The sequence below is a fragment of the Sciurus carolinensis genome, chromosome 8, assembly GCF_902686445.1.
Source record: "Sciurus carolinensis chromosome 8, mSciCar1.2, whole genome shotgun sequence".
Taxonomy (NCBI): Eukaryota; Metazoa; Chordata; class Mammalia; order Rodentia; family Sciuridae; genus Sciurus; species Sciurus carolinensis.
In genome coordinates, this window is record NC_062220.1 from 5,698,588 (window position 1) to 5,714,822 (window position 16,235).

Below are 16,235 nucleotides of genomic sequence, written 5' to 3' on the forward strand. Positions count from 1 at the left end.
ATGACAGGTCAGCAAGTGGTGTGGGTGATTTTTTTTTTTCCCAGTCCTGAAGATTGGACCCAGGCCTTGGATGTGTTGGGCAGGTGCTATACCACTGAGCTACACCCCTGCCCTCGCACCAGTGAGATTAAAACTGTAAATCTTCCACTGTCAGCTTCTGGTCTAATCAGTACTGGATAGAAGATTAAAGCGTTGGTTGGGGCGCCTAGCCTTGGGTACGGCGCCTCAAACCTTCACACACCTCTGATTTAACCCACCCAGCAAGCCTTTGAGGAAAACATTATCTGTTAATTCCACTTAATATCAGGAATCGGGGGTCCAGGTAACTGAGCCAGCATCACATGACTAGAGGCAGCCTGGAGCCCGCTCATCAGCAAAGTGCTGGTGCTTGAGATGAGCAGAAACTGTGGGATGTTTTGTGTATTACTTCAGTGTGAGAAGTGCAGGGGTGTGGTGATTGCGTGGAGGTCCACACTGAGCAAGCTGAAGTCCAGCATGTCCAGCCCTGAGCCCACGCAAGACGAGGGACGCGAGGCCTCCCTGTCCCTCAACATCTGGCTGTTCTGCCTTCCCTTGCAGGATCAATGCCACTTGGCACTTTCCACTTTAGATCCTTAACCTCCTCCTGAACCTTAAACCGTGGCTCCGCTGGGGGTTTCCCCCACAATCCCTGCCCTGACCGTGTGGCATCAGCAGTGATCTCCTCCCAGAACACACGTTTCCAGTGCCTCCTGGGCATTGATGGTCTCGTTTGCAACATTTAGAGTCCATGCTGTGGGGCCCCTGGTTTTGTGTTCTGTTTACAGGACCTCGAGACTTTTGTAGTTTTGCAGCAATTAGGTTGTTAAGAGTTTTCGGGTAACAGATAGAGAAGTTATCATGGGGAAATAGAAATTTTTTTGTGATTCTGAAATAACAGTCATTTTATTTTGAGAGTAAAAAATTAAGCCCCTGCTTACATTGGTGTCATTTTTAACTTGAAATTTGATGAGCACGTCTGTTAGCATGGAAGTATTCATTAACATATTCTGGAACTAACAGGGTGTAGTGGCACATGCCCATAATCCCAGCAACTGCAGAGACTGAGGTAGGAGGATCGCAAGTTCAAGGCCAGCCTTGGCAATTTAGCGAGGCCCTAAGCAACTTAGTGCGACCCTATCTCAAAATAAAAAATAAAAAGGACTGGGGATGTAGCTCAGTAGTTAAAGTGTTCCTGGACTCAATACCCAGTCTTCCCCCCAAAAAACAAAATCTGCTGAATGTATATGTGATCATTTGTACAAAGTATAAACATTAACTATCAAGATCAAATATCAAAATATTAGCAAATAAAGCTAACAGCAATACTCCCCCTGCCCTTGGGGTTAATTACTGCACCTTCTGATCAGGTGTTCTTGTTTTTTAAAGTCCATGGTGCTCAGCCATTTGTGACTCAATGCCAACCCCTGGACAGGATAATCTTTTCCAGAAATTTGTAGAAATATGTACCCAGAGGGAATGCTTCCTTATTTGGCTCTCACAGTCAGATCCATTCAACTCATGGGCGCAGTAGAGAAGGCCTCTCCTTGATAGGGCCCCTGGATGGCACGTAATTCCTGCGTTAACGGTGATCACATCTTGCCATAAGTCCCTGGAGTGTCGTCTGAGTGGTTCACCTGGTGTCCTCACCGCTGTGGTGGCTTGAAGCCCAGCATTTTGCTGTGCGGTGATGGGGATGTTTTTGATTTTTCCTCTTATTTCTTCTTTAGTCCTCCTTTCCTTGTCTTCACTTAATTCAATAAACCTTTTTCTCTGTTTCCTCTTCACTGTTAGTTACGCATTCTTTGACTGACCTTCTAGAGGCTGCCTTGGTCCATCACGGTAGCATCTGCCTGGCACCGCTGTCCCCTCAGGATGCTTTACATCCCGAAAGCAGAGCAGAGCATCTTCACGCAGCCCCTCTCCTGCCGTACGTGTCTCTTTCATTCACTTTGCCTCTGTACAGGCCGTGTGCCCGTGGGGTGGGTTTCTGTTGTTTGCAGCGGTCCACACTTGCTTTGCGCCTACCCACGTGCCTGCCCTCCCCTGGTGTGCCTCGCTCCCTCCTGCAGTCCTCTGCAGCTCTGGAGTCGCCTCCAGCATGAGGGCCTCCTCAGGTACTTCGCGCAGTGTGGCTGGTTGACAGTTCCCCCAGCTTCTGTTGGTCTGAACAGCTGTATTTGCCAGTGCCTCTGAAGGGTGTGTTCCCTGGATGTGCATGCCAGCCGGCAGGCCGGCAGGGCCATCAGACTCTCTGTCACCTTCTGACTGTCATAGTTTCTGTTGCAAAGTCAGCTATCTGTCTGATCCTTGCTCCTTTGAAAGGTAATGTATCTGACTGATTTTTTTGTCTCTCTACCTGAGATTTTGGCACCTTGTCTATGATGTGCTCAGGTGTGTTTATCCTGCCTGGAATTTATTTGGTCTTCTTGGATAGATTCTAGTTTTCTGTTGAAATTCATGTTTGAGGATGATTTGGGAAATACCCTCAGGAAAATTCCAGAATGAATGTGGATCACAGTCCCTGTGTGTCTTTTCTGGAGAATTTGCTCCTGAATCTTGCCTGTGTTGCTACAGGCCACCGCCTCAGTAGCGTCCAGATCTCTCCTACGGCTTGTACGGGCTGTTTTCAACTGTTTCATTTTGGCCAAAGGTGCAACTTTCTAGAGTAACTTTTCAGTTGTCGTGATCATTTAAGGTTTCATGAATAATCCTAAAGAATGCGTATAATAATGATTTTTTTCCCTGCCTCATGTTATTTTGAAGAAAACAATTTGTGGTTTTAAAAGATGCCCTGCTTTCTAATTAGATGCCTAATTATAAAATAAGCTAATCAGATAGTCAGTGTGTTAGAATCTATTTGTAGGTGACCTTTCCTCCATAGTCTTTTATAATGATTTCTAGGGCCACAGAGGAGGATTCCCCAGGTATCCCCATGTGGAAATCTCAGAGCATTCAAATGGACACACCATCCTGAACGCCATAGAGTCAGACAAATAGGCTGAACAGCTTTGTGATGCTCAACATAAGGTGTGGCTCAAAAGTCCTTTATCAATTCATAAATGTCATTGAGTTACATTTCTCTCTAGTACTGCTGGGCTGGCACTACTTACCTCCTCTTTCCTGCCCTCTGCTAGTTCACTAAACTAATAGAATCCCTCCTGTATTGGGGGCACAGTACAGGGCTGGGTTTCGGTAAGTGTGCAGAATAATTGGTGAATTCCTTCTGATCATCAGTGATCCTTCTCCTTGTGTAGGTAAACCAGGCACATACATAGTTCTACAGAAAGGCAGAATGTGTCACATAAAATGAGTAAATAGCTGCCACATTATTAGACCTAGAGTCTGCTTTCCGTTCCTGTAATTCTTACCCATTTCCTTCACTAGTAGATTAAGAACAGTTTAATGTAGTGGATAAGAAGAAAGCCATTCTCTTTCAGTTAAAAAAAAAAAAAAAAAAAAAAAAAAAAAAAAAAAAAAACTATACTACAACATAACAATTTTTTTTAAAAAAACACACATTTTATTGTCCCAGCTCCTTAATATAGCAGTTTTAATTCTGTTGGATCTTTTCCATTCTACATATTTTATAGAATTACCATAATATATCATTTTATACTCAGCATTTTTCATTGTCAAACTTTTTAAACTTGAACATAGTCTTCATAATAGACGATTTTAACCACTGCTAGATGTGTTTTTCTCATTGGTATGCTCATATTTTAACAAGTTTTCTTTTGTTGGGTGGGTATTTTTTTAGGTCTCACTTTTTAAAATATTTACGTGAGACGTCTTTTCAGGAATCCCACTCCCAAAAGTAACACAGCAGAGAAGCCACAGCACAGTAGGCAGTCGGAACACTTTTAGTTCTTTTTCCTCACTTTCTCTCTATTTTACATCCACAGCCCCCTGTTTTTCCCCAGCACTGGGGACTAAACCCAGGAGCACTTTACTGCTCAGCTATACCCCAGCCCTTTTCATTTTTTATTTTGAGACAGGTTCTCACCAAGTTGCCCAGGCTGATCTTGAACTTGGGATCCTCCTGCCACGGCTTCCTGAGTAGCTGGAATTACAGTGGGCACTGCCACGTCCAGCTTTTGAGTTTTTCATTTATTTTATTTTTTGGTTCTTTTTAGTTATACATAACATTAGTATTCATTTTGACAAAATTACAGAAGCATAGAATATGATTTCCTCCAGTTTAGCCTCCAGTGCTTCCTCTGTCCCTCCCTGCTCCCTCCCCCATTCCCTTCCTTCTAGTCTACTGATCTTTATGTTAATTACTTACAGTTTTTTGATTAGCGTCTTGTGGATGTGTGTGACAGTGAGTTTCACTGTGATATATTCATACGTACATAGGAAAGTTAGATCAAATACATTCCAGTGTTCTTCCTTGTCCCTTCCCTCTTCCCTCCTCTTCAGTCCCCTTTATCCATTCCACTGATCATTCTTCTATCCTCTCCTGCTTAATTTTTGATTAGTTTCCACATATCAGAGAAAACATTTGACCTTTGACTTTGGGAGATTGGCTTATTTTGCTTAGCATGATAGTCTCCGTTTCCATCCATTTGCCAGCAAAAGTCATAAAGTCATTCTTTATGGCTGAGTAATGCTCCATTGTGTATATAAACCATATTTTCTTTATCCATTCATCTGTTGAAGGGCACCTATGTTTGATTCATCATACCAACTGTGGTTATATAAAAATTTTTCATGGTTCCATCAGTGGTTTTATAATAGCAATTATTGGAAGCTAAAACTCCACAAACTGTTGACTTATTTTGGCAGCTGTGTTAGTCAGCTTTCCATCACTGTGATAAAAACACCTGAGATAAACAACTTATAAAGAGGACAGGTTTACTTTGACTCACAGTTTCCAAGGTTTCAGTGCTTGGCCCTGTTGCTTTGGGCCTGTGCCAGTGCAGCACATCATGGTGGAAGTCAGGGGCAGAGTAGGTATTCACCTCTTTGTAGATGGGAAACAAAAAGACAGAAGGAGGGGAAAGGAGGGGTCCAGGTTCCATTATCCCTTCAAGGGCATGCCCCCAGTTTCTAATTCCCTCCACCAGGCCTCACCTGCCCGGTGTCTTCCATTTGCTGGCAGCAGCATGGGCCGGGGACCAGGCCTTCAGCACATGGGCCTTTGGGAGACCTTTAGGGCCCACCCTGCAGCAGCAGCTATAAATGATGCTTTAAATCCCTCTAGTTTTTATTTCTTGTGTTATTAATAAAATTGAACCATTTTCCTTATTTGCGCTGCGTTTTGTATTTAAAGGATCGGTTCAGCACTGAGCTTTCACTGTTAATGAGTCGTGTGTGTTACCGTAGAGTGTCCCACAGGGCGTTCATCATAGGGCTGAATGGGACTCTTGTTAGCCAACTCTGAACAGTGCCTGACCTGTAACGGGCACCACGGAGTGTCTCCAGGGAGTGAATGCGTAAGTACGTTTTATCCTTAGACCTTTTCTTTTTTGCCCTTGGGAAAATGAGAATGTTTGCTTGTTTGTTTTGTTATTGAGCATATTAAAAACCAATTTTTCATTCCAAGTCATCTGAGATAACTTCAGTATTTTCAAAGAATTATTAATCACATATAGGAGAAATTTGACTTATTTTGTATGGCTTTAATTACATGAAGTCTTTATGTTAACAGAAAGTCTTCAGTTACACCAAGGAGAAGAACTGAAGTTAATTCTGTTGTTGCATTTGCAAAAGCAACCTGCAGTCCCTGTGTGTTCCTAAGTATAATGCAAGCAGACTTTTGCTGATAACGTTCAGTTATTTTCAGCCTGTCAGACTGACAGAACCTGCCATCACAGACAGCTGAGAAGAGTGCTGGAAGTCGGGTTGGAGGTGGTTCTCCTCCAGCAGGTGGCCATCCCAGCTCACGTCCTTCCTGTCCTTTTTCCCTAGGTCAAGAAGGCCTTCTTCGCCTTGGTGGCCAATGGTGTCCGGGCAGCGCCACTTTGGGAGAGTAAAAAGCAGAGTTTTGTAGGTGAGCAGAACGGGCCTGGGGGTGTCTGAAATGGGAGGAACCTCAGTGCAGACAGCTCAGGGGTGTGCAGGGCACCCGTGGGGTTCAGCAGGTGTGCCTGTTGCTGGATTTCAGGACGCTCTCGCTTTTGCACACAGGTGAGGCAGGGCAGCCAGTAGACCCAGATCACTGTTGTGCCTTCATTGGATTCTTTTGGTGATGTCGTTTTCTTATAAGGTAGCAACTTTTCGGCACTCTGAAGCGCTTATGTGCCTTCGTCCGCCTGGGAACAAAAGCCCACCCCAAGCTGCAGACATCGCTGCCCTAGCTCCGGGGCCTAGCTCTGCTCCCGCCACTGCTCAGCTCCTCCTCGAGGGGCAGATGGCAGCGCCTGAACGCAGTCCGTGCCTTTGCTGGGTCACAGTGGGGCATGCAGAAACCGCGGGCAGCTTGCAGCTGTGCCCCGGGAAGCACCGTGGAGGGCAGCAGCGCCGTCCTGTTCGGCAGCTGGTTTTGAAATGGCCGTGTCTGCTTCCACCTAGAGGATAATCCCCTCAGGGAAGAGGGTCGTGTCTTCTTCACCCTGGGGCACATAGTAGGCACACAGCAAATGTCTACTCCCTCCTAAACTGTTTTGTTCACAGTGGAAAACCATCTCAGTGCTCCCAGAAGGTCATATGCTCCTGAAGCTGTTGCCGAGAATTCTTTTTCTTGTTTTATTAGACCCTGTCTTAAAGAATTTTAGATCATTTAGCTCTTTTTTTGATGTTTTATGACGATTGACAAGTTTTCTCTCATTTATTTTCCAAATACTCTCATTCCATTGTTTAATTTCAACTAGAATTATATATCTCATTAGGCAGAGAAAAAATACATTAATAGAAAATGTATTAACCTATGCTTAAGATCTTTAAAAGGTGTATTTTATTAGCTTTTCTAGTAAATATTAGAGGTTCACTTGCCATTTAAATTTTCCTTGTATGTGCCATAGTTTTGATTTTAACCCATGATTCTTTGTTCCAGGAATGTTAACAATCACAGATTTCATAAATATACTGCATAGATATTATAAGTCACCTATGGTAAGTGGCTGTTTTATTGATTGGAGCTGTGTCTGTCTGTCTGGGGAGGGGGCGTATTTTAAGATTTTTGGTACGGGGTGAGGTGGGGTGGTTGTTATTTCACATGAATGAAGCTACTCACCCCCGTGCAGAGCAGCCTACCTCAGTCACATACTTGCGGCTTGCAGCAGGTGTGCTCAGGAAGGCCGGAAGGAAGTAGCTGTTGCACTCCGCTCTCAGGGTCCCTCAGGTCAGCAGGCCCTACAGTCTGTAAGGCTCACTTACAGAATAGACGCTGCTTAAGCTCCAAAGGCATCCTGTGGCAGCAGGGTGCTGAGTGTTTGCTGGGCTGGGTACAGGGACACTGCCCACCACTCTTGTTCAGGGGTTCAAACCAGCAGGGCCTCACACCTGAGATAAGGTAGCCAGAGAGTTTATCTTTGCAGGGCTGTTAATGTGCATAGAGTTTGATGCAATTTCCCCAGCAATTTCATGTACTTTATGGTTTTAAAGGAGAAAAAAGAAAGTAGAGATTAAAATTGAAAAAGCACTCAGTGTTGACTTTTTCCTGCCAATGAAGGAAAGACCTGCTCCAGCTAATGTTGGTAAGTGGCAGAGCCCCCTGAGCCTGCCTCCGCTGTTCTGCTAGAGTGTCCTCTGAAAACCGCTGGCCTTTGGCAGAAAGTGTGACGTTCGTGATTCCATCAGCGCGGTTTTGGGTCTTTTTGTGAGTGTGAGGTGGGGCAGAGTTGGATACTTTATCACTAGCACTCCATGGGGTATCTAAAAGGGACAAGTCGATCCCATTACTGGTGTTTTTAAGTGTGATGGTCAGTTGTCCAGCAGTCAGGCATCCTTAACAAGGGCAGACGACCTGAGAGGCGTGTGGGCTTTGACTTCGTTGTGTGAACATGTCAGAACGCTCTTACACACACTAGGGTCGTCACTGGGCGATTGTCCTATGCCAGTCACATGTGTGACTCATTGCCTAGAATGCCGTTGTGTGCCATTCCTGTGTAAAGTACAATGGTGAGTTTCTCCATAAGACGAACTCGCAGAAGGAAGTTTTGCTGAGACTATAAATACTCTGTTTTATGTCACGTGACATTCTGATTTCTTGAACACTACCATGCAGATTAATACCAGGTATCCTTGTATTGGTCATATTGTTGCTTTTCAATTAGGAAAATCAGCACAAGTATGGTATTTTATATTGTTGTTGTTATATTTTCCACTAATGGGGGTGGAACCGAGGACCTTGCCCATCTAGGCAAGTGCTCTACCACTGAGCTGTATTCCCCAGCCTACAAGGATGATTTTTAAATGGATGGAGTTTGATAAAGTACAGCCAAATCCCATGTGACAAATCTTAGCAGTAGTTCTTAAATCAAAATTTTTAAAAAGCAGTTAGGTCTAAATATAAAGCCCATAGTTTTTCTTAATACTTAGATACATATTTTTCTCCATACTTCCCCTCATTTTCTAATTATAAACAGAAAATGCCTTTAGAAAAGCTATGTCATTTTCCAAGTAGTTTATTTGTTCCTGTATTGTATATGTTAACATTTGTAAATAAGAATTTTTCTTATTTGCAGGTACAAATTTATGAATTAGAGGAACATAAGATTGAAACATGGAGGGGTAAGCACTACCGGGTGCTAAAAATCTTTAATATCTGGGAGAAAATGTTAAACTGAGTGTGTAAAGTTTGCTATGCTATCACACATCCTTTTCTCTCTCCATAATAATAACACAGTAGTGAAAACACTCTCTCTGTCTTCATTTTGGAAGTCTGCCATCCCAACTGCAGGGGCTGCCTGTTCTGGTAACGGGTATAGCATGCCCACGAAATCCAGGCCTTGCACTCGGTCTGGGGATGTAGAGGGAGGGAGTGACCCTGAAGCCAGCCCCCAGACACGTGCCTTTGTACAGAAAACACTCCAAGGACCTGCCAGACCTTAACAAAAGCAAGGGTCTGTTCTGACTTAAACTTAATTGTTTCTTTCCAAATTATGGCAAAACATAGAACAAGTAAACCTTGAACTCTGTAAATGGTTTGGATCAAAAGCCAAGGAAATAACCCCAGGAAACCTATTTTTTGTCACATTGAAATTCACCCTTTTCAATCATAATGCTTTTTTGCATTGGAACCATTTTTTAAATTCTTGTTTAGTGATTGCAAATGAGTCTTAATTAACTCATGAGTGGATGGTGGGGCAGGCAGAGTGTGGGATGGGAATGAGAAGACCCAACTGAGTGGCATGGAAGAGCCCTGGATGGAAATGGAGGGGCCAGCTGGGCATGGTGGCTCATGCCTCTAACCCCAGTGAATCAGTAAGGCCCTGAAAATTTAGCTAGACCCTGTCTCAAAAGTAGAAAGGACTGGAACTGTAGCACAGCCGTAAAGTGCCCCTGGGTTCAGTTCCCAGCACCCACTCCCCAAAAAAGAAAGAAAAGAAATGGAAGAAACAATCAAAGGAAATTTTAAATTCAAAAGTAAATAGTCAGGGCTGGGGTTGTGGCTCAGTGGTTGAGCGCTTGCCTAGCATGTGTGAGGCACTGGCTTTGACCCTCAGCACCACATATAAATAAATGAATAAAGTGAAGGTCCATCAACAACTAAAAAAAATTTTAAAAATATAAAAAATTAAGTAGTCTGAATTTGCACTTCCCATAATATGCTTAATAGAATACACAACTTTTGTAACTGAGAAATCTGAACATTGCTAGATGTCTCAGAAACTTTGTAGGCCCTTTTAATCCCATATGAGTTAGAAGTTTTGTTGAGTGATGTATTTGATTTATTATGGCTTTCTCAATCCAAGCTGAATGAATTAAGTCAACATGGAATTCATATGGCCTATTATGAAGTGATTATGTAACTTAACACCAGGATCAATAATTCTTATCAAATAATACTTTACAAGTACTGTTGACCAAGGTTTAAGTGTATGTACATATTTCATACATGGTATTTGACAGTAATAATAGTGCCAGGGTATTTTTAACTGCCTTCTGTGTGCATACCTTGGGAAAGCAAATTAATTACAGTTAATATCTTTACAAAGAAAATTTCTGTTTGCTAGAAAGATTCCCAAGATTCAGTAGGTTTTGAGCATTCATTTAGTAAAATGAAACAAGAACATTCAAAGAGCAAAGTTAATTATTCACTGATTTTATTTTATAACTTATGAAAATTGGCTTTAAAGGATTTTGTAATGCTTCATTTCTTGAGGGTAATTTTAGGTTGATAGCATTTAGTGACCTCTACTGGTATTGCTCTTTTATTAGATTTCTTGATTTTTTTTTCCCCAATGTTATAACTATCTATTAAAATTCTGTTTTTAAATACTTAATTTTTCTTCAAAGTCAACATCCAGATAATATTCAAAGTTGCTTAATACAGCCATACCTGTAATTAACAGAATAGTTTAGATTTCTTTTGATGTAGATTTTAATGCTGATTTTTAATTCTTTAAATTATCTTTAAAAAGAAGAGTATTTGAATTTCTGTGATAATTGCAAACAGCAAATATGTTACTAACTGCATATTTTCTTTCTATAAATACAGAGCTTTATTTACAAGAAACATTTAAGCCTTTAGTGAATATATCTCCAGATGCAAGGTAAACGTATAGTTTTTTTCCCCCCTTATTTCAATGTATCTGTTTTATTACCACGTTAGATAAATAGAAGCAAACAAACAAAATGTTCTCTACTCTAGATGGGGTCAGTCTCCCTAACTCCAAATCTGAGTTCACAAAGTTAGGGACATGAGAAACCCCAACCACTGTTGGCCATGGGGCTGACGTGGACTGGCAGATGGTCACAGCACTCAATTCTGAACATCCAGGCTTCCTGCACTGGGTCAGTGTAGGGAGCTGTCAGTCACCGAGTCCTGGTCTCACCCCACCCTGCTGAGGCAGTCCAAGAGGACAGAGCCTGGGAACAGCATAGAAACAGTCCCAATTCTGATCCAGGTCAGAACCATCCTGGAAGGTTTGCATCAAAAAGGATAGTCTAGAAGACATTTTTAAATCTCAAGAACACTAGAGAGAAAAGGTAAAATGTTTATTTTATTATCTCATTTCCAAATCTTAACAGGAAGATACACCCAACAGCCTTCTTGGAGCCAGTCATAGGGGAGGCAGTGAGTAGCGCAGAAGGCAGCTCCACCCAGTCCGACTGGAGGCAGAGCCTCAGTCACCAGCTCCCACCCCGGGAGCCCGCCGGCCAGCCTTGCCCCTGCAATCCCTGGTCTCTTAGCTCCCCGAAGGACTGTGGTCTGCCCTGATCCAGGTCACTAAATACACTGCTAAAGAATGTTCTCCTACAGACTTGAAGCTAGCACTTGTGTTTGAGATATATTAACAGATTGTGAAAAACTAAAATTTACTGTGGTCTCCAGATTAAAACTTGTCCATGGGTTGGGGATGTGCCTTAGTAATAGAGCATTTACCTGGCATGCATGAAGCCCTGGGCTCCATCCCCAGCTCTGGGGGAAAAAAAAAATCATAATACTGTTTTAAGTTGATGAACCTTTTATGATAATATTATAAAAACTCTGGAAATGGGCTGGGGAGATAACTCAGTTGGTAGAGTGCTTGCCTTGCAAGCACAAGGCCCTGGGTTCGATCCCCAGTACTGCCCAAAAAAAAAAAACTCTGGAAATGCTTTAAAGCTGGGGTGGTCCAAAGCTTTCTGATTTTTCATTAAAGCCTCCTAACAACTTTAACGGCTTTTCCCGCAGCCTCTTCGATGCTGTGTACTCGTTGATCAAAAATAAAATCCACAGATTGCCAGTTATTGACCCTATCAGTGGGAATGCACTTTATATACTTACCCACAAAAGAATCCTCAAGTTCCTCCAGCTTTTTGTAAGTAGTATTTAGTGTTTGTAAAGACATAGTTGCATTTACTTCAATTAATTCATTTCAAGTAAATTGGCTTTTGTTACTTTCAGTAGTAGATTGCTAGTTTTGAGGTCTCCACTTCTAAACTTTAGTTTTTCAACTTAACTACTATTTGAATTGTACATTCTGAAAGTTGATTTCAATTAAAAAGCAATCACCTTCAAGTACAAGTACCGAAATAATAAAAACACTTGGAATTCTCTACCTAAATTAGAACATTTTATCTCCTAATACCCAAGGGGAGGTAAACTGTTTACAAGTCAGTCTAATTAAGGACTGGTGTACACGATAAACTGAACCAGTGTAGGGCAAAAATTGCTTCATGATACTTTTATTGGTGTCATGGTTCAAGAATCATGTTCAAAAAGTACCGTCCCTGAGGTTATCTTCTTATAAACTGCAGCAATAATAGGAAATCCCAAAGCAAATAAAATGTTGTCAAGAGAATACCATGTTGGTCCAAATCAGGCCTCTATTATCTATTGGTTTTTCTCCATGGCATCTGGAATTAGCTGGTCTCATAATCATCCAAAACCTGGAACCTCTTTGGTCAGCAGTATGAAAAGAGGCTCAGAAGGGAGACAGTGTGCCAGGAAGCTTCTCTGCTCCCCTTTATTACTGGCACTAAATTTAATTACAAGAATTGTCAGATCAATCCATTGGGTGGCATTGGTAGTTCAGAAGAGGTCATCGAAAAGTTGCTCTTTTCTAAGGAACATAGTAGATACGAAAAATCTACTTCCAAGTAGCTCCTCTACTTTCTTCTCCGCTGTTCAATGTAGAAAGTCAAAATTGCATCTAGTGCAATCCATCAGCTGACCAAGCTCCTCCTCCTGGAAGCAACCTGGAAATATCTTGTCCATGCAGCCAGTCTGTATTTTAATAATCTGTGTATATAAATTACAGTTCATGGTTAAATAAATGCTATGAAATAAGGAAGGAGAAGAATAATTTACAAAAAAATAAACAAAAACATGAAGTTCAGTAGACAGTCCAGGAAAAAAGAATGAGGAACACACTGACATTGTTTATCAGTTTGTGATCTGGGAATGGGCAGCCTTGTCATTTAGGTCTTGCAGGAACACAGAGTGTGGGGTGGAGGGATGCATTTTCAGACTGCACGTGTCCCAGTCTTGTAGCTTATCTAGTCCTTAAGAGTTCTATTCTGAAATGTTAACCACAAGAGCCACTTGCTCCTGGCTCTGGGCTAGCACTTCACAAGCTCAGCTGCCACCCACTAGCTATGTATTTTATTAAGCCCATTTTGTAAGTGACACCACTAAGCACGGTGCAGTGTCTTGGCCAGGGTTCGTGTCTGGTAGGTGGCAGCGCCAGCATGCACGCTGAGCACTCCACTTCTACAGCCCCTCTGACACCGTCTGATGGCCCTGTGAGGTTGGGCACAAGGGCGCCTGGCCCAGAGATGCCCAGGAGAGCTGGGTTGCATCCCAGGAGTCTTTCTAGGCCCATGCCAACCGTGGTGTCACCGCCACACAGGAGGACACATGTGAGAGTGTCCCTTTGCAGAGCTAGGTCAGATTTTTTCCTTCTTATAAAACTAGAGGAGGTTGCCCCTGCCCAGTACTGCCTTTTATTTGGGCCAATATGGTAATTAGAATGATGCCACTAGAATATTCAGCTAGAGGTTCTCAGGTAAAATGTGGAATTTAAATAAAGAAACCTCAGGACCTGATTTTTACTAAATTAATGAGGTCATATTCTGAGAAAAGGTAGTATTACCCTTCAGGATATTTGAAAATCAGCCCAAGCCTAGAGTCTAGAACAGGGCTACTCTATGTTGAGATGGGCTAGATGACCTAATAGGTCTTTCTTTTTTTTTTCTCTAAATTTCTAGGATTCTCATGATTTGAATATTGATGAACTCTTTGACTTGAACATTTTGTTTCTTCTAATTGTTCATCTTTTCCTGATAATTATAAGGTACACCAGGAGGATGGAATCAACTGTACCCTTTATAAAAGGTGGATCTTTGAAACCATAGACCTTACTTTGTTATGTCAAACATGATCCTAGACTTTTCTCTTCTGACTTATCCCTCCTCCTTGAAAACTGCCCATGGAAAGGAACATTGATTTTTAAGGGTTCTGTTAATTCTGTTCAGCTGGCTAGTTCTGTGTTCCTAATAGACAAAAACTGGAGTCCTCCAGGAGTAGTCAGGGTGTGGAGTGGGTGGAGTAAGGACCAGCCAGGCTCAGTGCCTGGGTTTGCAAACCGTGGGTTCTTCACAGACGTTAGGTAGCACCACCAGCATGGCCAAAGAGTTTAATGTGAATGATTAAGAATAAGCATTCCATTCTTGGTGGCTTCCAAGTCTTAATTTCCCTAGTAAAGCTGTTGTTCCCTTCTTCTACCCACTTTTTCAATGAGTAAATAGGAGAAATGTTACAATGTTAAAATGCTCTGAATATTTTACTGCATAAAGATTAGCATAGATGTGAAGGATAGATGTGCAAGTGGTTTGAATGAAAGGTATATTCTGTTGTGTAACTTGTTCATGTTAATTGAGACATCCAAGCAGATTGTTAGAAAAGGCAACTTTAATTTATCGGACATAGTTTTCCATACAGATCTGGACATTTGAACATCAGGAGGGTTTGTGGTGGTTCTGGAACGTCTGCGTTTGTCTCCCTGCCTAGATGTCTGATATGCCAAAGCCCGCCTTCATGAGGCAGAACCTGGACGAGCTCGGAATAGGGACGTACCACAGCATCGCCTTCATCCACCCAGACACGCCCATCATCCGAGCCTTGAGCATATTTGTGGAAAGACGGGTGTCTGCTCTGCCTGTGGTGGACGAGTCAGGTCTGTGTGACTGTCCCCATGGAACTGCAGTCCCTTTTTACCTCCTCGGGGAAAGTACAGGAGATGCGGGGAGTGAACTGGCAGATGCAGTGTGTGCATTCAGCACCAAGGAGCTCTCGGAAGATAAGGGTCTTAAACTAGTTTATTTTCATAGTTTCACTACAATATGATTTCATGTCCATCTTAAAATAGACACAGTCTTTGTTCCTAATGGACAAAAACTGGAGTCCTCCCAGGAGCAGCCAGGCCACGGAGGTGGGTGGAGCGAGGACAAATGGGTGGCAGCTCAGACAAGGTTATCAGTGCTTAATCCCAAGTAACTACCTAGTTAAGACTGATTTTAAATGAGTTCTTTCTGTTCCTATTTTTCTAACACATATTTTCATTTTTAGGAAAAGTCGTAGATATTTATTCCAAATTTGATGTAATTGTAAGTATTTTTAATTTTTAAAACCTTTTAGAACACATCTTCAAACCTACTCATTTAACCTATTTTTATGTTTTTCTCTTGTTCCCTAATAATTCCTAACTTCTTTGAGGATGAAAATGTTAGAAAATTCCATAGACTTCCCATGGTAAAGACTTCATATTCATTGGCTTAGCCATGAATCGTATGTTTGTGCACAGAAGTATGTTGCACTTGTCTTTTCAACAAAAGACCAACCTGTCCCTGTGGCGTGTGTGTTGAAATGCCATCTTGCCCCATGGGGTCATACTGCCTATAAGCCTGTGCTCAGTACCAAATGCACCCTCCTGCTTGCTGACTGGGAGCCACTGTTCGAAACAAGATTGCAAGTGAATTTTTATTAAATAGCCTTAAGTCAAGTCCTGAGTTTGAATCCTGATTTAATTCTCCTGGGTTCACTGTTGATGCTGTGTCTTGCCATTTGCAGCTCTTTTCTTTCCACTTACTCTAAGGAATTTGACACTGTTTCTAAAAAAGGGAACAGATACTTTGATGGCCCTAAACATCTAAAATATGTTCATTAGAATTTTGGTTGAATGGGACCCACTAAAATTAAGCAGAGCCCTGAGACACCATTGGGCTTTATGAGACTTGACCTCTCAGGCCTGTTATTCTGTTCTTCTCCCATAATCCTTTGCCCTGAATGGAGCCCCACCCCAATCCCCCCCAAAAAAAAACCTTCCTGGCAAAAGCTTCGTTCTCTGAAGAGCTCATTGGGAAAGTTTATCAATGCAGGTTCCCCACCTCTGTGGCACTTGTCACCCTTTACAAATGTTAGTCCTCTCCTCAAAAGATGTTGCCCAGGCACAGTGTAGAGCAGTCAGGGTAAGAATGGGGACAACCTCTGGCAGGATATGTCTCTAACATAGAACAGTGTGCTCCGTAGTTAGGGTGTGACTGTGTAATGTGAGGTCCTTAATTGTGATTGATAAGATGATGAAATAACAGTACTGTGGCATGACGCAAGCTGGAAAGAAAGC

At 42.3% G+C, this 16,235-nt stretch overlaps 1 protein-coding gene across 7 annotated transcripts in view; it reads left to right on the plus strand.

Annotated features, from left to right (window-relative positions):
• Window positions 1–16,235, plus strand: part of Prkag2 (protein kinase AMP-activated non-catalytic subunit gamma 2) — a 261,535-nt gene that overhangs the window by 238,695 nt on the left and 6,605 nt on the right. For 6 of the 7 annotated variants that reach the window (XM_047560023.1, XM_047560022.1, XM_047560024.1 and 3 more), the window contains 7 exons: window positions 5,932–6,013; window positions 7,016–7,074; window positions 8,649–8,694; window positions 10,625–10,679; window positions 11,804–11,930; window positions 14,624–14,789; window positions 15,182–15,219. In XM_047560023.1, the coding sequence (XP_047415979.1) occupies window positions 5,932–6,013; window positions 7,016–7,074; window positions 8,649–8,694; window positions 10,625–10,679; window positions 11,804–11,930; window positions 14,624–14,789; window positions 15,182–15,219 (573 nt within the window). Of the gene's footprint in view, window positions 1–5,931; window positions 6,014–7,015; window positions 7,075–8,648; window positions 8,695–10,624; window positions 10,680–11,803; window positions 11,931–13,821; window positions 13,949–14,542; window positions 14,790–15,181; window positions 15,220–16,235 lie in introns of those variants that run through there. The other variant, XM_047560025.1, reaches the window with a different exon arrangement.